At 43.4% G+C, this 23664-nt stretch overlaps 1 protein-coding gene across 37 annotated transcripts in view; it reads right to left on the bottom strand.

Annotated features, from left to right (window-relative positions):
* Window positions 1–23664, bottom strand: part of Abo3 (histo-blood group ABO system transferase 3) — a 126028-nt gene that overhangs the window by 10187 nt on the left and 92177 nt on the right. For 2 of the 37 annotated variants that reach the window (XM_087654329.1, XM_087654328.1), the window contains exons 3-7: window positions 4244–4313; window positions 3564–3620; window positions 2165–2212; window positions 885–920; window positions 88–222 (exon numbers count right to left, since the gene is read on the bottom strand). In XM_087654329.1, coding sequence (XP_087510455.1) covers window positions 88–222; window positions 885–920; window positions 2165–2212; window positions 3564–3620; window positions 4244–4313 — 346 coding nt within the window. 37 annotated transcript variants of the gene reach the window in all.

Genomic DNA, 23664 nt, shown 5'->3' with positions numbered 1-23664 from the left:
AAGGGCATTAGGGATCAAACTCAGTTCCTTCTGCCCTTGCTGCAAGTGTGTTACCCACTAGCCATCTCTCCAACACTAGCTGCTTACTTTTTGATGGCAAACACAGTCAGTCCAATTGTGGTATTCTGAAGCTTGAACTGCTCATTCAGTATGTCGATGTTGAAGGTCCCCTCCCAGATGATGGGAGCCAGCCAAGGAGTGAAGACAAGAACATCATTCCTACTACATGAGGAGAGATCCAAGGGCAACATGTGACCAAACATGCCTGCAGGATCCCTTCTCAGATTCCAAACCCTCACCTTCCTCCAGGGCTGATCACCCTCCCAGAGGACCTGGGCCAAGCAGAAGCAGCTCTCAATGACTTTGGGTGTCATTTGAATACATCTTTGATTTTCTTCAGACTTGGTTGCTTCATTGATCTGAAGCTCACTAATTGGCTAGCCTTTCCAGAAAGTTGCCTAGATCCACTTTTCTCTTCCCTCTATAAACACTGCTGGGATGGTGCATGCCATCATGACAAGCTATTATAACCCCTCACCCCAGCCATGAAAGCAACTGAATTTTAGTATCACCACACTCACCACATCTCTTAAAAATTCCTGATGACAGAGACAGGAAGCATGGGCCAGAAGCCCAAATGTAAAAGGAGATTCTCAGTGCCATATACTTAATCAAATACCCTTAAGATGCTGAAAGTGTTGGTAAAGTGATATCAATGAGAATTACAATTATGTCTTTGGTTTTTGTGAGTTAAGTTTTATCCAGTGCTGGAGACTGACTCAGGGCCTCAGGTGTGCCAATGAACTATTCCACTAAGGCAAGCAAATCACCCTTTAGTGCTTTACAACTTCTGGTCTACGCATGCAGGGACTAACTCTACTCACGTGGGTGCTAGCACGTTCGGCTGTGGATAGGCCATCCTGAAAGAAAAACAATATAAAACAAGATTTAAGTTGACAGTAAGGTCATTATATGCAAGTCTCTATTGAGAATAAAAACCCATGATCCTGGGATCCGATAATGAACTAAAGCAGGAAGATCACAGTCTTACTTGACATAGATAGAAAGAGGAAATTATGACACCCCATCCCACAGCCTTAGCTGTGATGTCTAAAGACTACTTTAATTCACAAGATTGCGTATGTCTTTCCTGGTATATACTGACATCCCACCTGGGCCTGCAGCTCCTTGCTAGTGGCACACAGCATCTTGGCTTTCTGTCTTGGTCAGGCAACATTTCCATCAAAAGTGCAAAGTGTTTTCCACAAAACTCCTGGCTCACTGTATGGCAGTGGGTTGTCACTGCACAGGATGCCAAGCCCCATGGCAGAAGAACTACTTCTGCTAGTAAGCTTCATGCCCTATGATGGTTTGTAAAACAGACAGCAGGGTAGAATGATGCTCAGCACTAGGAGCCCAGGTTACTCTTGCAGAAACACTAGATTTAGCTCCAAGCACCCATATGGAAATTCAAAACAGGGAGTGGTCCTAGTCCAGGACTAGGGAACTGAGGCCCTTTTCTGGCTTCTTTGTGCACAAGAACAAATGCAGCACCCAGACACACATGCAACCAAAATACTCATACACATAAAATGAAAATAAATCATCTAAAAAAATCAACACAGGAAATTTCTGCTCAAGGATGAAGCCTTTTGACATCTTATTGGGTGAGTCTTGCAGGCACTCTTCAGGACCCAGCCCTTGGAAGCACTACTATTGACTGGCCATGATCAGAGAACAGCACAGAAGAGGCAAGGTTGGTGCCAGAACACCTAGTAGGAGTTAGTGTTTAATGGGCACAGTTTACAGGATGAAATATTCTGAAAGTGGGTAGTGCTGATGGCTGCACCACAACATGAATTTGCTTGCTGCACTGGACTCTTGCAATGGTGAGAATGCTAACTCATGAGTGATGTATGTTGCTCTGAGAATGGTGGTGAACACATGTAAACTTGGCTCTGTACCAGTTGAGCTATCCTGGTTATTTAAAAGCCAAATGGCATGCAGTTAGTAGAGAGTTATATGCTCCATTTCAGGTGCAGGAAGGAAATTCCCAGTTGCTCATGGTACACACACACACACACACACACACACACACACACACACACACACACAGCCAAACCTCTAATGCAGGATTTGAGAGCACCATGTGAGGGCCAGATACCTTGGCACACTTACAACTTTCTGGACATCCGTCTGCCTGGTAGCCATGCTGCAGAAAAAGAACACAGGAGGCATGCTTATACCAAGAAGTATTAGGGTTCAGGAACACAGACCCTGGTGGAAGGGCACAGTGGTGCCTGAGAGTAGAGTATATCTGCTAAAATTAAAGAACAGCACCATAGCGATTTCCCCAGGCATTATGCCCACAACACAAAAGTCAAACACAGCTACACCATAGGCACAAATGTCAAACACAACAGTCAAAGTTTACTGTCCCACATTCACAAGATACTCTTGACTGGATTCTGAGCAGAAAAGGAGTTCCAGAACACTGCAGACTGCCATCCCCTTCCCATCATGAAATGCAGTCTATTCCTACCCTTAACCTAAAATAGCAATGATAGTGGATGACTTCAAACACAGCTTCTGGGATCCAAAGATAACATTTAATAGATTACTGGTCTAGAACCTTCTATCCAGGATGAATAGTAGTTTAACCTACACAGAAAGGGCCCAGAGATGGAGCTTCTGCCTAGAGACACACTCAACCACAAGAAATGTGTGAGATCTCTAGGGAAACACACCTCTCTATGTATATCCAATCATAGGAGCCTCTGAAGACAGAGTCATCAAAGGTGTGACTGTCTCCTAACAAAAATGAGGGTGTGACAGCATTCTGTATAGTCATGAAAAGGTAACACAAGAAGAAACTAGTGGGAACAAAGAATGGGTAAGAGGTTGTGTAGTCTAGTGAGAAATACAACATAGTCAAAGATCAAGGCCAGAGCCCTAGCTCAAAAGCATAAATGGCTTATACAGGAACACAGGGTAGGCTGCTAGGGTGGATGGATCCACAGGCAGGATCCAACTATTCCTACCTTTTGTTCTAAAGAATCACTAGATACTAGAAGGAAATTAGGATTGAGACAGACATATAAGCCTGTGTGACTGAAACAAGCCCACAACAGAACTAGGAAAGCAGAGCAAAATCAGGGGATGCCTTCCCAAAAGACAGACTGATGGGATCTGGAAAGGTAGGGATGGAGAGGGTCTCCAACTTGTATCTGGAAGGGAAAAGACATTGCACTCAGCAGGCTGCTGGAGAGGTGTGTGGGGAGCAGAACCTGCTCTTAGAGTTGCTTATGTATATATAGAAAGGAAGATGAGGCAAAAGCCCAAGAGCGTACATGCCCTTTAAAGACAGCAGGGAGCATCTGAGGCTGCGGTGAGGACCTGGAGAAAGACTAGAATCATCCATGTAGAAATACAGTCAGAAGCCACAAGGCAGCATACAGCAGAATGCTCATTCAGCCAGTAACCCATCTACCTAACACATGCACTAGTGTGACACATATATAACAAACACTAATAGACATGTACACTTTTCAATGCTCACTCACCAAGTCTCACCTCCTGGGTTCCTGAATTCCTGGATTCTGTGGCTCAGGAATCCATAGCTGTGGGAAGGATAGGCATGGGGATAACTGATCATGACAGACCTGACCAGCTCTCTGCCCCACCCTCCAAATGTACCACTGTGCCCAGAAGAGTGAGCACAGAAGTTCCCAGTGGAGACCAAAGGCCAGGTGACAGGTCTAAACATGCTCACCCTATAGAAAGAAGAAGTGGTAGCAAGGGCCCTTGGAACAAGACCTGCATGTGAACACCCGTAGAAGTTGCATACAGCCCCTACTCTGTGTTAGGTACCTACAACCCAAGGCAACATCAGAGAATATTTCCTGCCTGTGTCTAAACAGGCCCAGGAGACACGGCAGTGTCTTTGCTCTGTGTGGATTTGCAGACCATCTGCATACATAGATAGCTGAATTCTTGCCTCAAGTTTGACCATCTTACCTTCCCCAGACCAACCATCACAGCTAGAGCCAAATAACTGGGTGTCTAGCTACAAACACCTTTTGTGGAATCAGAGGCTTCACTATATTGGCAACAAAATCTGGACATGCCACTGTGGGTACTGAGCCAAGAGCATCCTCATTACTGCTATTATAGTAGGGATGCACACAGCTCAGTGTCCCCATCAGAACTTTAGCCCATTCTTACCAGCCTGTGTCCTTCTTACCCAAAGAAGACTAAGACAAGCACAATGAAGGGAAGGATTCCAAGGTGAAGTGAGTAGCATTTCGGTCTTCCTGAAAAACAGCACCAAAGGATCTAGTTACTCACCAGCTTCTTAGGCCTGACTCCCCTCCAGGCTTGTCCTGAGATTCAGAGGTCATCCTGTATCCTTCAGCAACCACTCAATGTCAGGCAGCCCCAATGTGGGCTGGAGCTAAAGCCCCACTGAACACTCCCTTCCAGATCATGACTCCAGCTGCTCCCCTAGATCCCTGGTGTCTCCTTGGGCCCTCATACTCTCAGGCCACTGAGCATTCCTTCTCAGGGTAAACTGAAAACCAAAAGGAATACCTTAGGATCATTGTTGGCTCCATCACAGGAGGCTAGAACAAGCTCCTCCACTATCCCATATACTTAGATCCACAGGGACAGAAAATTGTCTTTTCTAGTGAATTTTCCTCCTGCTGGGGTTGAAACCCAGGGTTGACATGTAATAAGCAAGTATTCCACCAATGACTTATGTCCCTAATGCCTCAGATGATTTTTATGTCTCTAGAAAATATATTTTCTTATAATTAAGTCCAAAATTTCCTAATAACATACATCTAAAAATCTAAGCTCTGGTGAAAGAACACAGTGGCTAAAACTTTTGCCATAGCCATACAAACATGAGAACCTCAGTTCATATCCCCAGAGCCTGTGTAAAAGACAGACATCTGTAATCTCAGCACATCTATGATGCAATGGGAGGGAGAGATGGGGAAATCCATGAAAGCTCATGTGACAGAATATACAGTGAGGAACAACACAGGAGACTCTGTCTCAAACAAGGTGAAAGGCAAGTATGGGTACCCATGGATATCCTCTGACCATCACAGCACACCCACACTCACATGATATATTTTAAAGAATGTCTAAAAATGCTTACCTCTTCCTGTCCCAACCAGATAACTTTCCATTTTCACCTACCTGATGTGGTATATTTTTAAACATTTCGTGTATTTATTTAGTTGTATATGTGTGCACTCTTGATGTTACAGAGCACATGTAGAGGTCAGGGGACAACTTGTGAGGGTTGGATCACTTTTATTATGTGTGATGTGGGTTCTAGCAATTGAACTCAGGTCTTCAAGTTTGGCATCAAGGACCTTTACCCACTGAACTCATTTGTAGTGAATGTAGTCCTATGTTTTCTCTCCTTGCCTCCAAATCCTCCCACAATGGGATTTCTAAAACACTCTAGAAACAATGAGAAAGTGACATTTGATCTTATTTGTTCTTGTTATGTTCTCCTCCAAATTTGGACATTTACTAGCTTAGCTGTAGAGAAATCCAAATGAAAGTAATATTTATTCAATTTTGAAATAAATACTTCTTTTAATTTGAGGGTAAAAATGATGGGATAACATGCAAGAGTACTAACTGACATTTCAGAAAACCAGTGTTAAACATCTACCTGTTGGCTCACAACTGTCATCACCACTAGTTCCAGAGCATTCAATGCCCTCTTTGGGCCTCCATGAACACTGAAAACATATGGTACACAGATAAGTATGCAGACCAAATACATGTACACATAAATTAAAAATACAAATGAAAGTAAATTCTTTGGTTTTTTTTTTCAGACTGGTTTTTTCTGTGTAGCCTGGAACTTGCTCTGTGCCTCTGCCTCCTGAGGACTGGGATTAAAGATGTGGACCACCACCAAGCACCTAAAAACCTTTTTTGAGGTATAATTTACATCAAAAAATGCTCATTTTATATATTGTTTGATAAACATTGAAAAAAACTCCCTTTGTTGTCTATGTCCTGACATTTCTTTCCTCATCTACATAGGAGGCACAAGACACATGTGCCCTTTTGTCTGCCTGCTTCTATAGCATGAGCATATCGAGACGTACCACAGGGTCCTTCGTGAATTTTTTGAGAATCATTGAGGCTTGTTGGCTTCCAACAGAGCCTCAGGTTCAGAAAAAGATCCTACCTCAAAGGAATCCATTAAGACAGATAAAAGGAGGATACATAATGCCCACTTATGTACTCTGTACTGACACTCATACACACACACACACACACACACACACACCTTTTTAAAAATAAAGCATTGACTAAAAATCCATGCCTTGAGGGTAAATTGGTTTCATGAAGCTCACTCCTATCTAAGGGGTCATTGGTAGCAGACTAGCCAAGGATATGCTATTGTGATTTTTTAACTATGGCCAAGCATGAATCACTACTTCTACATGGAATGAAGAGTTGCTAAGTGTGTTCAGACAGGCTCTGGAAAATCAGGCTCCTCACAACATGATTGCTTGCACAATATTCAATAAGCATTCTTGTCAAGTACTGAGGACACCTAGTGCAGAGATGAATATCCAACAAGCAGCCACTTCCCAGAACTCTAAGTTGGTCAGCTTTTCAGGAGCTAGCGCTTTTTAAGAAGCTATTCCACATAGCACCCATGCCCAACAACTCACCAGCCATCACTGTGTGTAAACCCCAGGCTTACATTCTCTGGTGAAATTCCTCTATACCTCCAAGCACACTGCACCAGTGTCTGGAGCAGGGACTTCCCTACAATTGTTCTTCTCATGGCACACTTATATCCTAGATTCCCACACACCAGGTCTCATACTTACCTGGAGACTGGTGTCTCCAAGCCTATGTCCTATTCCTGCTCACTGTGGCAGGCATACTTCCTGGTGTCTAGCTTGCTCATACCAAAGAGTGTTCAACAAATTTCACTGCGAATAGATATTAAACATAACTGAGCCCATCCCACAGCTCCCTGCACCCAAATCCCCTGGGGCAGAGAGCTGAACACCCAGAAGGGCGGAACATTCTGAGACCTCAGGACAGACTGCCACTTCTGCCAACCTTTGCCTGTATCCGTGGACCAAGAGGAAACTGCATAGTGCCTCTGGACACAGGAATATATTTTGGTGCAGGTAGCTGTGGTTCTGGTTTGTGCCCAGAACTGAACTGAACTAGTCAAACAGCTCCCTGCACCTAAATTCGTGGGGGAGGGATCTGGAACCTCAGAAGTGCAGACACTCCTGAGAAATCAGAGGAGACTACCCTCTGCCCACATTTCTGTACCAAGAGGAAATTCCCTAGTGCCAGCTGTGCCCCCTGGGCACAAGGATCTAAGAGAGGTCAGGGGCAGGATCCGCCAGATTCCTGCCTGCACCAAGAGCTGAAAGACAGTCACCAGGAGTGCCTACACACCTGGAAGAAAAGCACCTGTTCCCAGAAACTGCTGAAAGAAAACAGGAAAACAGTTCTACAGGAGTGCTGACACAGAGGCCTACAGGAGGGTCAAGCCACTGTCAGAAACAGTAAGACATCTAACACCAGAGACGTGGTGAGAGGCAAGCATAGGAACCTAAGCAAGATAAACCAAGACTACTTGCCGTCATCAGAGCGCAATTTTCCACCAAAGAAAACATTGGATATCCAAACACACTGAAAAAGTAAGATTTAGATTAAAAATCACACTTTAGAGGTCAGCATGCAGAAGAATGCAGATTGATCCATTCTTTTTATTATTATTATTATTATTAACTTGAGTATTTCTTATTTACATTTCGAGTGTTATTCCCTTTCCCGGTTTCCGGGCAAACATCCCCCTAATCCCTCCCCCTCCCCTTCTGTATGGGTGTTCCCCTCCCCATCCTCCCCCCATTGCCACCCTCCCCCCAACAATCTAGTTCACTGGGGGTTCAGTCTTAGCAGGACCCAGGGCTTCCCCTTCCACTGGTGCTCTTACTAGGATATTCATTGCTACCTATGAGGTCAGAGTCCAGGGTCAGTCCATGTATAGTCTTTAGGTAGTGGCTTAGTCCCTGGAAGCTCTGGTTGCTTGGCATTGTTGTTCATATGGGGTCTCGAGCCCCTTCAAGCTCTTCCAGTTCTTTCTCTGATTCCTTCAACGGGGGTCCTGTTCTCAGTTCAGTGGTTTGCTGCTGGCATTCGCCTCTGTATTTGCTCTATTCTGACTGTGTCTCTCAGGAGCGATCTACATCCAGCTCCTATCAGCCTGCACTTCTTTGCTTCATCCATATTGTCTAATTGGATGGCTGTATATGTATGGGCCACATGTGGGGCAGGCTCTGAATGGGTGTTCCTTCTGTGTCTGTTTTAATCTTTGCCTCTCTCTTCCCTGCCAAGGGTATTCTTGTTCCGCTTTTAAAGAAGGAGTGAAGCATTCACATTTTGATCATCCGTCTTGAGTTTCATTTGTTCTAGGCATCTAGGGTAATTCAAGCATTTGGGCTAATAGCCACTTATCAGTGAGTGCATACCATGTATGTCTTTCTGTGATTGGGTTACCTCACTCAGGATGATATTTTCCAGTTCCAACCATTTGCCTACGAATTTCATACACTCGTTGTTTTTGATAGCTGAGTAATATTCCATTGTGTAGATGTACCACATTTTCTGTATCCATTCCTCTGTTGAAGGGCATCTGGGTTCTTTCCAGCTTCTGGCTATTATAAATAAGGCTGCGATGAACATAGTGGAGCACGTGTCTTTTTTATATGTTGGGGCATCTTTTGGGTCTATACCCAAGAGAGGTATAGCTGGATCCTCAGGCAGTAGATTGATCCATTCTTAAAACCCTGTACAAAGCTAAAGTCCAAGTGGATCAAGGACCTCCACATCAAACCAGATACACTCAACCTAATAGAAGAAAAAGTGGGTACGCATCACGAACACATGGGCACTGGAGAAAATTTCCTGAAGAACACACCAATGGCTTATGTTCTAACGTCAAGAATGGACAAATGGGATCTCATAAAGCTAGAAAAGTTCTGTAAGGCAAAGGACACTACTGTTAGGACAAAACAGCAACCAAGAGATTGGGAAAAGATCTTTACCAAACCTACAACTGATAGAGGGCTTATATCCAAAATATACAAAGAATTCAAGAAGTTAGACTGCAGGGAGTCAAATAACCCTATTAGAAAATGGAGTTCAGAGCTAAACAAAGAATTCCCAGCTGAGGAATGCCGAATGGCTGAGAAGCACCTAAAGAAATGTTCAAAATCTTTAGTCATAAGGGAAATGCAAATCAAAACAATCCTGAGATTCCACCTCACACCAGTCAGAGTGGCTAAGATCAAAAACTCTGGCCCTTGGTCCTGCCAAGACTGAACCCCCAGTGAACGTGATTGTTGGGGGAGGGTGGTAATGGGGGGAGGATGGGGAGGGGAACACCAATATAGAAGGGGAGGGGGAGGGGTTAGGGGGATGTTGGCCCGGAAACCAGGAAAGGGAATAATAATCAAAATGTAAATAAGATCCCGGCCCGCAGCAGCTCTCTGCTCCCAGACCCGGTGAGAGAGAGACCCAACCGCCTGGTCAGGTGGGCACTCCTGAGGCTGCAGAGCGGAAGAGACCACCAACACTGCTCACCCCTGCCCACATCCCTGGCCCAAGAGGAAACTGTATAAGGCCTCTGGGCTCCCGTGGGGGAGGGCCCAGGAGCAGCAGGACTTCTGCGCCTGAGACACCGCCGGATCCTGAAAGAAACAGACCGGATAAACAGTTCTCTGCACCCAAATCCCGTGGGAGGGAGAGCTAAACCTTCAGAGAGGCAGACAAGCCTGGGAAACCAGAAGAGACTGCTCCCTGCACACACATCTCGGACGCCAGAGGAAAAAGCCAAAGACCATCTGGAACCCTGGTGCACTGAAGCTCCCGGAAGGGGCGGCACAGGTCTTCCTGGTTGCTGCCAATGCAGAGAGCCCCTGGGCAGCACCCCACGAGCGAACCTGAGCCTCGGGACCACAGGTAAGACCAAATTTTCTGCTGCAAGAAAGCTGCCTGGTGAACTCAAGACACAGGCCCACAGGAACAGCTGAAGACCTGTAGAGAGGAAAAACTACACGCCCGAAAGCAGAACACACTGTCCCCATAACTGACTGAAAGAGAGGAAAACAGGTCTACAGCAATCCTGACACACAGGCTTATAGGTCAGTCTACCCACTGTCAGAAATAGCAGAACAAAGTAACACTAGAGATAATCTGATGGCGAGAGGCAAGCGCAGGAACCCAAGCAACAGAAACCAAGACTGCATGCCATCATCGGAGCCCAATTCTCCCACCAAAACAAACATGGAATATCCAAACACACCAGAAAAGCAAGATCTAGTTTCAAAATCATATTTGATCATGATGCTGGAGGACTTCAAGAAAGACATGAACACACTTAGGGAAACACAGGAAATCATTAATAAACAAGTTGAAGCCTACAGAGAGGAATGGCAAAAATCCCTGAAAGAATTCCAGGAAAACACAATCAAACAGATGAAGGAATTAAAAATGGAAATAGAAGCAATCAAGAAAGAACACATGGAAACAACCCTGGATATAGAAAACCAAAAGAAGAGACAAGGAGCTGTAGATACAAGCTTCACCAACAGAATACAAGAGATGGAAGAGAGAATCTCAGGAGCAGAAGATTCCATAGAAATCATTGACTCAACTGTCAAAGATAATGTAAAGCGGAAAAAGCTACTGGTCCAAAACATACAGGAAATCCAGGACTCAATGAGAAGATCAAACCTAAGGATAATAGGTATAGAAGAGAGTGAAGACTCCCAGCTCAAAGGACCAGTAAATATTTTCAACAAAATCATAGAAGAAAACTTCCCTAACCTAAAAAAAGAGATACCCATAGGCATACAAGAAGCCTACAGAACTCCAAATAGATTGGACCAGAAAAGAAACACCTCCCGTCACATAATTGTCAAAACACCAAACGCACAAAATAAAGAAAGAATATTAAAAGCAGTAAGGGAAAAAGGTCAAGTAACATATAAAGGGAGACCTATCAGAATCACACCAGACTTCTCGCCAGAAACTATGAAGGCCAGAAGATCCTGGACTGATGTCATACAGACCCTAAGAGAACACAAATGCCAGCCCAGGTTACTGTATCCAGCAAAACTCTCAATTAACATTGATGGAGAAACCAAGATATTCCATGACAAAACCAAATTTACACAATATCTTTCTACAAATCCAGCACTACAAAGGATAATAAATGATAAAGCCCAACATAAGGAGGCAAGCTATACCCTAGAAGAAGCAAGAAACTAATCGTCTTGGCAACAAAACAAAGAGAATGAAAGCACACAAACATAACCTCACATCCAAATATGAATATAAAGGGAAACAATAATCACTATTCCTTAATATCTCTCAATATCAATGGCCTCAACTCCCCAATAAAAAGACATAGATTAACAAACTGGATACGCAACGAGGACCCTGCATTCTGCTGCCTACAGGAAACACACCTCAGAGACAAAGACAGACACTACCTCAGAGTGAAAGGCTGGAAAACAACTTTCCAAGCAAATGGTCAGAAGAAGCAAGCTGGAGTAGCCATTCTAATATCAAATAAAATCAATTTCCAACTAAAAGTCATCAAAAAAGATAAGGAAGGACACTTCATATTCATCAAAGGAAAAATCCACCAAGATGAACTCTCAATCCTAAATATCTATGCCCCAAATACAAGGGCACCTACATACGTAAAAGAAACCTTACTAAAGCTCAAAACACACATTGCACCTCACACAATAATAGTGGGAGATTTTAACACCCCACTCTCATCAATGGACAGATCATGGAAACAGAAATTAAACAGTGATGTCGACAGACTAAGAGAAGTCATGAGCCAAATGGACTTAACGGATATTTATAGAACATTCTATCCTAAAGCAAAAGGATATACCTTCTTCTCAGCTCCTCATGGTACTTTCTCCAAAATTGACCATATAATTGGTCAAAAAACGGGCCTCAACAAGTACAGAAAGATAGAAATAATCCCATGCGTGCTATCGGACCACCACGGCCTAAAACTGGTCTTCAATAACAATAAGGGAAGAATGCCCACATATACGTGGAAATTGAACAATGCTCTACTCAATGATAACCTGGTCAAGGAAGAAATAAAGAAAGAAATTAAAAACTTTTTAGAATTTAATGAAAATGAAGATACAACATACTCAAACTTATGGGACACAATGAAAGCTGTGCTAAGAGGAAAACTCATAGCGTTGAGTGCCTGCAGAAAGAAACAGGAAAGAGCATATGTCAGCAGCTTGACAGCACACCTAAAAGCTCTAGAACAAAAAGAAGCAAATACACCCAGGAGGAGTAGAAGGCAGGAAATAATCAAACTCAGAGCTGAAATCAACCAAGTAGAAACAAAAAGGACCATAGAAAGAATCAACAGGACCAAAAGTTGGTTCTTTGAGAAAATCAACAAGATAGATAAACCCTTAGCCAGACTAACGAGAGGACACAGAGAGTGCGTCCAAATTAACAAAATCAGAAATGAAAAGGGAGACATAACTACAGATTCAGAGGAAATTCAAAAAATCATCAGATCTTACTATAAAAACCTATATTCAACAAAATTTGAAAATCTTCAGGAAATGGACAATTTCCTAGACAGATACCAGGTATCAAAGTTAAATCAGGAACAGATAAACCAGTTAAACAACCCCATAACTCCTAAGGAAATAGAAGCAGTCATTAAAGGTCTCCCAACCAAAAAGAGCCCAGGTCCAGATGGGTTTAGTGCAGAATTCTATCAAACCTTCATAGAAGACCTCATACCAATATTATCCAAACTATTCCACAAAATTGAAACAGATGGAGCCCTACCGAATTCCTTCTACGAAGCTACAATTACTCTTATACCTAAACCACACAAAGACACAACAAAGAAAGAGAACTTCAGACCAATTTCCCTTATGAATATCGACGCAAAAATACTCAATAAAATTCTGGCAAACCGAATTCAAGAGCACATCAAAACAATCATCCACCATGATCAAGTAGGCTTCATCCCAGGCATGCAGGGATGGTTTAATATACGGAAAACCATCAACGTGATCCATTATATAAACAAACTGAAAGAACAGAACCACATGATCATTTCATTAGATGCTGAGAAAGCATTTGACAAAATTCAACACCCCTTCATGATAAAAGTCCTGGAAAGAATAGGAATTCAAGGCCCATACCTAAACATAGTAAAAGCCATATACAGCAAACCAGTTGCTAACATTAAACTAAATGGAGAGAAACTTGAAGCAATCCCACTAAAATCAGGGAGTAGACAAGGCTGCCCACTCTCTCCCTACTTATTCAATATAGTTCTTGAAGTTCTAGCCAGAGCAATCAGACAACAAAAGGAGATCAAAGGGATACAGATCGGAAAAGAAGAGGTCAAAATATCACTATTTGCAGATGATATGATAGTATATTTAAGTGATCCCAAAAGTTCCACCAGAGAACTACTAAAGCTGATAAACAACTTCAGCAAAGTGGCTGGGTATAAAATTAACTCAAATAAATCAGTTGCCTTCCTCTATACAAAAGAGAAACAAGCCGAGAAAGAAATTAGGGAAACGACACCCTTCATAATAGACCCAAATAATATAAAGTACCTCGGTGTGAATTTAACCAAGCAAGTAAAAGATCTGTACAATAAGAACTTCAAGACACTGAAGAAAGAAATTGAAGAAGACCTCAGAAGATGGAAAGATCTCCCATGCTCATGGATTGGCAGGATTAATATAGTAAAAATGGCCATTTTACCAAAAGCAATCTACAGATTCAATGCAATCCCCATCAAAATACCAATCCAATTCTTCAAAGAGTTAGACAGAACAATTTGCAAATTCATCTGGAATAACAAAAAACCCAGGATAGCTAAAGCTATCCTCAACAATAAAAGGACTTCAGGGGGAATCACTATCCCTGAACTCAAGCAGTATTACAGAGCAATAGTGATAAAAACTGCATGGTATTGGTACAGAGACAGACAGATAGACCAATGGAATAGAATTGAAGACCCAGAAATGAACCCACACACCTATGGTCACTTGATTTTTGACAAAGGAGCCAAAACCATCCAATGGAAAAAAGATAGCATTTTCAGCAAATGGTGCTGGTTCAACTGGGGGGCAACATGTAGAAGAATGCAGATCGATCCATGCTTATCACCCTGTACAAAGCTTAAGTCCAAGTGGATCAAGGACCTCCACATCAAACCAGACACACTCAAACTAATAGAAGAAAAACTAGGGAAGCATCTGGAACACATGGGCACTGGAAAAAATTTCCTGAACAAAACACCAATGGCTTATGCTCTAAGATCAAGAATTGACAAATGGGATCTCATAAAACTGCAAAGCTTCTGTAAGGCAAAGGACACTGTGGTTAGGACAAAACGGCAACCAACAGATTGGGAAAAGATCTTTACCAACCCTACAACAGATAGAGGCCTTATATCCAAAATATACAAAGAACTCAAGAAGTTAGACCGCAGGGAAACAAACAACCCTATTAAAAAATGGGGTTCAGAGCTTAACAAAGAATTCACAGCTGAGGAATGCCAAATGGCTGAGAAACACCTAAAGAAATGTTCAACATCTTTAGTCATAAGGGAAATGCAAATCAAAACAACCCTGAGATTTCACCTCACACCAGTGCGATTGGCTAAGATCAAAAACTCAGGTGACAGCAGATGCTGGCGAGGATGTGGAGAAAGAGGAACACTCCTCCATTGTTGGTGGGATTGCAGACTGGTAAAACCATTCTGGAAATCAGTCTGGAGGTTCCTCAGAAAATTGGACATTGAACTGCCTGAGGATCCAGCTATACCTCTCTTGGGCATATACCCAAAAGATGCCTCAACATATAAAAGAGACACGTGCTCCACTATGTTCATCGCAGCCTTATTTATAATAGCCAGAAAATGGAAAGAACCCAGATGCCCTTCAACAGAGGAATGGATACAGAAAATGTGGTACGTCTACACAATGGAATATTACTCAGCTATCAAAAACAACGAGTTTATGAAATTCGTAGGCAAATGGTTGGAACTGGAAAATATCATCCTGAGTGAACTAACCCAATCACAGAAAGACATACATGGTATGCACTCATTGATAAGTGGCTATTAGCCCAAATGCTTGAATTACCCTAGATCGCTAGAACAAACGAAACTCAAGACGGATGATCAAAATGTGAATGCTTCACTCCTTCTTTAAATGAGGAAAAAGAATACCCTTGGCAGGGAAGGGAGAGGCAAAGATTAAAACAGAGACTGAAGGAACACACATTCAGAGCCTGTCCCACATTTGGCCCATACATATACAGCCACCCAATTGGACTAGATGGATGAAGCAAAGAAGTGCAGACCGACAGGAGCCGGATGTAGATCGCTCCTGAGAGACACAGCCAGAATACAGCAAATACAGAGGCGAATGCCAGCAGCAAACCACTGAACTGAGAATAGGTCCCCTATTGAAGGAATCAGAGAAAGAACTGGAAGAGCTTGAAGGGGCTCGAGACCCCAAAAGTACAACAATGCCAAGCAACCAGAGCTTCCAGGGACTAAGCCACTACCTAAAGACTATACATGGACTGACCCTGGACTCTGACCCCATAGGTAGCAATGAATATACTAGTAAGAGCACCAGTGGAAGGGGAAGCCCTGGGTCCTGCTAAGACTGAACCCCCAGTGAACTAGTCTATGGGGGGAGGGCGGCAATGGTGGGAGGGTTGGGAGGGGAACACCCATAAGGAAGGGGAGGGGGGAGGGGGATGTTTGCCCGGAAACCGGGAAAGGGAATAACACTCGAAATGTATATAAGAAATACTCAAGTTAATAAAAAAAATGTAAATAAGAAATACTCAAGTTAATAAAGATTAAAAAAAAGACTATACATGGACTGACCCTGAGCTCCAACTGCATAGGTAGCAGTGAATAGCTTTGTTGGGGCACCAGTGGAAGGGGAAGCCCTTGGTCCTGCCAAGGCTGGACCCTCAGTGTAGGGGATTGTTTGGGGTTGTAATGGGTGGTGGTTGGGGAGGGGAAACACCCATATAGAAGGGAAAGGAGAGGGGTTAGGGGGCTAATGGACAGGAAACTGGGAAAGGGAATAATATTTGAAGTGTAAACAAGAAATACCCAAGTTAATAAAGATGGAGAGAAAAAAAAGAAGTGCATTCTGAAAGGGACCGGATTTAGATCTCTCCTGAGAGACAACCAGAGCATGTCAAATACAGAGATTCACTCGCAGCAAACCACTGAATTGAGAGCAGGACCCCCTTTGGGTGAAATAGAGGAAGAATTGAAAGAGCTAAAGGGGTTTACAACACTATAAGATCAACAATGCCAACCAATCAGAGCTTCCAGGGACTAAACAACTACCCAAAGTCTTTACATGAACTGACCTTTGGCTCCAACTACATATGTAGTAGTGAATAGACTTGTTGAGGCACCAGTCCTTGGTCCTGCCTATGTTGGACCTACAGTGCAGGGGAATGTCGGGAGGCATTGTAAGGTGGTGTTGATGGGAGGGGGAAATACCCTTATGGAGGAGGCCAAGAGGATAGGGGACTTATGGACAGGTAACCAGGAAAGGGAATAACATTTGAAATGTAAATAAAGAAATATATCCAATAAAAAAATAAAATTAAACAATGGGAGTGGCTTATGGACAAGTGTTTCAAATAACCTGAACACGTTAATTTTTAAACCATTTGTCTTGATGTCAAATGTCATGATGTCTTCTCTTGACATGGGCCAGATCCTGAACTGGTGTCTGAAGGGAATGGATATCCACTGCAGAGTACCAGGTCCTGTGCATATCCAAGAACACCTAAAACAACTAGTCTCTGACCTGAGGCCATAGGAACTGAGAAACTGGTTTGTTCCTTATCTTGACTGAAAACCCGGTCAAAGACATCAATGGTTATCAAATTGTATACTCTATATGCTTTACTGTATAATAACTGTTAACATATATTGAAAGGAAAAAAGGTGACAAGTGAAGGACAGGGTTGAAGGATAAAGAAAAGACAGAGAAGAGCCTAGGAAAGCATTCCCAATGACAGGAGCAGGGAGTGAAGTTATGTCACGCCAACCCCATTCACTCTTACCACCTCTCCAAAACCTTTCCCATAGCAACACGGGAGCTCCTCACCCCTTCACACTCTAAAGCGGTACTGAGATATCAGTGAGCCTAAGGATACCATGGCTGACTGAGCACTAACACTCTGACTGTTGGAATCAGCAGGACTGTGTCCTGCTCTGAGTGACTCCATATTGTATGTCAGTATTTTTTCAGCCTATGCTTTGCCATAAGAGGTTCCATCATCTGTCCAGCACCACCCATCCAACAAAAATGATAAAATCCTATTCCTCAAGATAAGAAAGAAGTTACCCTATCACCCTACAAGGGTATGGGTCTGAGTTGAGAGTAGAGGGACATATGTGAATATTAAAATCATATCTGTGAAAATGAACTGGGGTAGTTTAGATAAGAATGACCCAAATAGACTCATACATTTGAATGCTTAGTCACCATGGAGGGGCATTATTTGAGAACATTTAGGAGGAGTGCTCCCATTAGAGTAGGTGTGGCCTTATTGGAGGATGTGTGTCACTAGATATGGGATTTAAGGGTTCAAAATCCCATTTAAGGTCCAATTTCTCTCTCTCTCTCTCTCTCTCTCTCTCTCTCTCTCTCTCTCTCTCTCTCTCTTTCTCTCTCTCTTTCTCTCTCTCATACTGCCTAGGCATGAGGATGTAGCCCTCAGATACTGCTCCAGTGCCACGGGTGTCACCATGGTGATAATGGACTATAAGGCTCTGAAGCCCCCAATGAAATGCGTTCTTTTATAAGAGTTGCTATGGTCACAGTATCTCTTCACAGGAATAGAACAGTGACTAAGACAGAAGTTGACACCGGGGAACAGGGTATTGCTGTGACAGGCTTGATCCTGGTGCTTATTGGAAGAATGAGAACTCTGAAACTTTGGACTAGAAAAGTGGTTGGACTCTTTACAGGGGGCGGGTTAATGTGGATCTGAGTAGGAGCACGGAAGACAGCAACTGAGAGTGATATAAACTATGAAGGCCCAGTTCAAGTTTCAGAGGGGCAGAATATTGGGGAATGGCCTGTGGACCATTCTTGAGATATTTTGGCAAAGAATGTGGCTGTTTTCAGCCCTTGTCCAGTTGAAGCAATTTGGATTACTGGTGTAGAATAATAGGACATTACAAGACAGCCTAGTATTGATTTAGTAATCCCTAATGCATATCTATAATGAAAAGTAGAAGCTGGACAAGGAGAAATACAAAATGCCCCATGTTAGGAGAACAGGAGTAGTGGAAGGATTAATGGAGCTAAGTCAAGTGCTCAAAGAGATAAACTGTTTGAAGAATTGCCTGATACACCTTGGGCAGGGGCAGGTCCTCACCCTACCTGAAGGGATGTCTTGTGTTCCTCTCCCTTTCTTTGTGTAGCTCCCAGTTCCCTGCAGATACCACCTTGTCCAGGAGGCTGCCTGTGACTCTGCTTCCACCCAGGTGGAAGAAGAAAAGAGAGAGGAGCATGAAGAAGATCAACTGTACCTGAGGCCTAGAACCTTAAGGGAAGCAGACAGTGCTGCATGACTGCCCACATGAGGTCACTCACACAGTGGCATCTCTGTTATCGCTCTGATGCACCTACTCTAGCTTGAGACGCACTTCTTCACTGCAACATCCAAGTCCAGTGTTCCCCAAGGATGCAGGCTGGGAGGGATACATCAAGAAACAGATCCTCTGATGCCCACAGCTTTCTAATGACCAAGGTCCAAAAGGAAACCCAAGGTGGTTGCTCCATAGGACCAGGCTGGTGCTGAGAAGCCCCCTCCTTCCCTGCCTATGGGATCCAGACCATTATTCTGGGCACAAACACACACACATGCCCTTTTCTCATTAGTCTCACCCAGAGTATCCTGAGCAGTTCCTATCTAGAAACTTAGCTCTCTCCAAGATCCGAGCAGTTGGTTATGCACTAAAACTCTAGTTGCAGGACTGAGCAGCACCCTCCGCATCACCAGCCCCACAGTCCTGTCCCAAGACCTAGAATATGTCCTCTGGTTGATAGGGCCTGTAGGCTGGCAGGGACACCATGCCTTGCAGGTAGGAGGAGTGAGTGCACAAGGACCATGCTGCCAGCAGGTGTCCTATTCTAGCTAGTGCTTCCAGGCCTGTTCCAGACCTCTTCCCACTTCTGCTTCTTGTAAGTGTTTTCCTAATTCACTTGTAGTAGGTGAGAACAGAGTCACCTAGGGGTGGTGACAGGGTTGATCAGAATGGAGTTTAGTGCCCCCCACAACTTCATTAATATTTAATTCATCCTTCTTACTCCTCTGTCATGTAATGGCCGTAAGCCTTGATCCTCACATTCTGCTAGGCATGGGCTCCATGGACACAGTATTGCATGGCATAGAAATAAAAAGAAGAAGAAGAAATATACTGTGTGCCAGAAACCTGGAGCCTTTTGGCCCCAGCATATCTCACCATCGACCTTCACTTCTCTCCTAGCAACTCCATAGGCTTTCAGTACCTGGTTGAGAGCTAGCTGGTCCACTCCCCACGGAACTGAAAAACAGCCAAGTTCCATTCTCCCATAGTTCCATTCTCCCTCCTCACATCACTTGGGCCTTTAGGAGGGAGACACCACAGTTTATATGCAGGAAGACTCAAGGCTGTGAAGATACCTCCCCATCTCAGCCTTCGATATAGAGTCAATAAAGCACTATAAAAATCCTAGCAAGTTGTTTTGTTAAATATCAGAAGGTTGATTTAGAACTGGGCATTTGTTTCCATTTGTAAAGTGGATTTCCTATTCTACCCACAGCAAGAGATTGATTCAGGCAATTTGCAGCTGAAGGTAGGAAAGTCAAGATTTCAAGATCATCTTTGAGGACCTAATAAATTCTACATCAGCCTGAGATAAGACATTCCATCTGAACAAAAGGCTAATTTTATATTTTATATGGGGGAAGCAAAGTCCCCTGGACAGCCAACACAAAGAGGAGGGATAAAGTCTGGGGCCTCACAGCTGAGGTGTCATGGTATTTGAAAGACTGCACAAACAGGACGGTGGAGCAGAAAAGAGAGCCCAGAAATAGACAGAAATACATCCACCCAAAAAATGAATACATGATTGTACTGGATTCCTTGAATATGATCATGCAAAACAAAGAGGTATGACACTGGTCTGCCTTCATAAATGTTAATTCCACACAGCTCACAGACTCAAATGCAAATCACTTACTATAGGCTACCTTGGGAGGAAATGGAGACCATGGGAGTTTTGGTGATGACCTTTTAGATACAACACAAAGAACAGAACATGGAAGACAAAATTAAAGCTACCTATTTTAGAATTAATATTTTTCTGCTATAATAAATGCAAAGAAAAAAACAAGAAATGTACTGGTTGCAAAACACATTATTTGATAAAGGACTATAATCCAACATCCAAATGGACTTCATAAAATCCATCCACATAAATCCTACCAACCTGAATGTGGTGCTTAAACTTCACAGTCTAAAGGGTAAAATCTAAAATCAACTAAGTCATCTTTGGGAAGGCATTTCCCGGAAGTATTAACTGGGTGGACAAAAGGTAGCCCAGATATAGAGGTGTCCAGGAAGAGCATGCGTTTCCTCACTTAGCTTCTTTCTGGTAAGTGTGCACTCTCAGGGGAACCACTGCCACCATTGTTTCTTGTCAATGCCCTCATCTGAGAAACATTTCAGTGGCATGGCATAAACTGCCCCACTTACCCACCTCTTGTCACTACACATGTACAAACACACAGATCCAGGGACCCTCAGGGTTCCTGTCAGCTCAGCTGGTCTGGTCCTGGAGACTGAGTCACTAGCCCAACCCAGCAGCAAGGAACCCAAACCCAGCTGGTTAACAATCAATGGAGGGTACCTGTAGCCAGCCCCCTATCACCCCTCAGTTCACCTCTGAGGTCCATGGCAAGGCACGGGATGGTTCCTCTTCTGCGCAGTAAGTTGGACAGCACAGCCAAGACCTCAGGCACATAGCAGACTCACACTCAGGACAGACAATCACAGCTCTGAACACCTGTGGGTGGGGAAGAACTCTGGCACACTACACATTTACCTGGGTGTGCCTACAGGAACCAGGAATCCTCAGAAGGTATCCCCAAGGATGCAGGCCGTATCTAATCCACACCTTATTAACACAGGGACTGCAGGTTATATTGTAAAGTTATGCTCTAGCCTGTCTTTGCTGCGGTCCTCAATTCAGTCCCCAATGTTTATTTCAGCTTAGGTTCCTTCCTAAGCTAGCAACACCCCCACAAGTTCTCCTCACCCGACTGTTCTGTTTTAGGGGCTCTCTCTCTCTCTCTCTCTCTCTCTCTCTCTCTCTCCCTCTCTCTCCCTCTCTCTCTCCCCCTCCCTTCCTCTCTCCTCTCTCTCTCTCCCCCTCTCTCTCTCCCCCTCCCTCCCTCCCTCTCCCCCTCCCTTCCTCCCTCCCTCCTCTCTCTCTCTCTCTCTCTCTCTCTCTCTCTTCCTTCCTCTTTCCCTCTTTCCTAGTCTTTCTCCCTTCTACCTCTCTTCCCTCTCCTCTCTCCTTTTCCTCCCTTTCATCTCTATCCACCCTCTTATCTCTCTTACCCCATTTCTTCATCTCTACCATTGCTTCATGGTGTCATGCTTCCCAGGCTGGCCTGAAAACATTCTTTAGAACAGTCTTGACCCTTGTCTGCTTCCACTTCCCAAATTCTGTGATCTCAGGCATGCAGCACCACCCCCAAGTATGTCCAGCACTAGAGATGAAACCTATGTCGACAGCCCTCTGTCTCCTGACTCCAACATGGCATCATTGTTCCACACTAAAAACCTTGAATGCACATCCACTATACAAGCCACGGGTTAGTGATACTTTCTACACCTTGTAATTTAGATTCCTTTAGCAAACCTCTCTCCAAAATATTTACAATATAATTCATATGAGTAGTAAATTATTAGTAAAGTAGAAAGAAAATAATTTTACGTTTGGAGGTCACACAAGATGAGAAACTGTATTAAAAGGTCAAATATTTAGCAAAGTTGAAAAAGCACTCCATTAGATGAAAAACTCTTAGTCCTAGTGCTATGTTCTGGGGTCATTCAGACATTCACTACTGTGATCATTAATAAAGTTTAGCAAAAAATTGGCTTTTATTCATATCCTAGTCCCAGCTCTACATGTGGGTCTCTGGATTCTTGGATGTAGCTCACAGCCTCCTAAGTATGGTGTTTACAAAGGTAAAGAACACAAAGTTACATTCTGTTCTTATGCAAGCAGAAGGTCCTGTCTTGAAAAACAAGCTTTTGATTACAGGAAAAGAAACAGAGGTTGACTTTAAAATCTATTACTCTACATGAACAACAGTTTTGATAAAATTGTACAAGACTAAGCAAGTATAAGAATCAACCCTCAACAGCTCATAACATTTGGAATTCAATTTCGCTTTAAAGACCTCTTGTACACCGAAAATTTGAACTTTTAAACATAACATTAGCCATTACATTCCCTCCTTGAGTTGTGCCCTGCATCTAATCCTTGATTCTGTACTGGGTACCTGTTCATATTGGGACTTAATGATCACCAGTGCAATAGCTCCTCAGAGGGATTTTACAGATCAAGTTAATGCATTGATGGTGCAGTAGCCAATTCCCAGGCACAAGGGAAGGGCCTTACAATGTCTGACAGCAGAGTTACTAGCTAGGCAATGTCTGAGAATGAGAACAGGAACTTTTTGTTTTTCCCTATAGGGCCTTTTTCCTTTCTGAATGGGAGGGTTTTTTTCCAGAACACATACATTATAGCTAATGATTTCCAAACTGTTTGCATAGAACAACTTTCCCCTAAAGACGTAAAGTAACCTCCTTGTGCCGTTTAGGGCAGGTCCAACACTCTCCCAAACTGTAAATCCACCTCAGCTAACACGGCCACCTGTTCTAGCTTGGCAATCTATTTTTTTCTAATATAGATAGATCCTGGGTTATTTGGAATCTGAGGTTTTTGAAGTTAATGTCAGACATTACTGTACCAGTGGTGTCTGAAATGGGTCCTCCTGTTATTAACACTAAGCTGATTATGAAGTGTGTGGGGAGGAGAAATGCTTATCTTTCCTTGAAGATGAGCAAAGGAAGACCCTGTGTTGGTACATGCATGTATTTTCTCCCTACTGCAGCGCCATAAATAATTACTTGGGAAACAGGGACACCAAGATACAGAATGTCATGGGCTGATGCATCTGCCAAATAGCACAACCTGCCAGCACATTAAAAACCAAACAGTTTCAATTGGGAAGTGGAGAAAGACAAAGGTCTACCTCCGTAGTGGTGGCTGACAACTGTTAGACATTTATGACAAATTGGCATTTGCTCTTATAGGGAGACTTCTTAATAGATATATATCCCATGAAAGAGCAGGAGGAAATATAGTCCCACAAAACATCATTAGTTTCCAACCCACTTCAGTTTTATCTTTAGTAGATTTCACAGACTTTGGTGATGGT

Source organism: Rattus norvegicus, chromosome 3 (assembly GCF_021556685.1).
Source record: "Rattus norvegicus strain SHRSP/BbbUtx chromosome 3, alternate assembly SHRSP_T2T, whole genome shotgun sequence".
NCBI lineage: Eukaryota > Metazoa > Chordata > Mammalia > Rodentia > Muridae > Rattus > Rattus norvegicus.
Note: the sequence above shows the minus strand (reverse complement) of the source record. Positions and strands in the feature narration are given on the sequence as shown.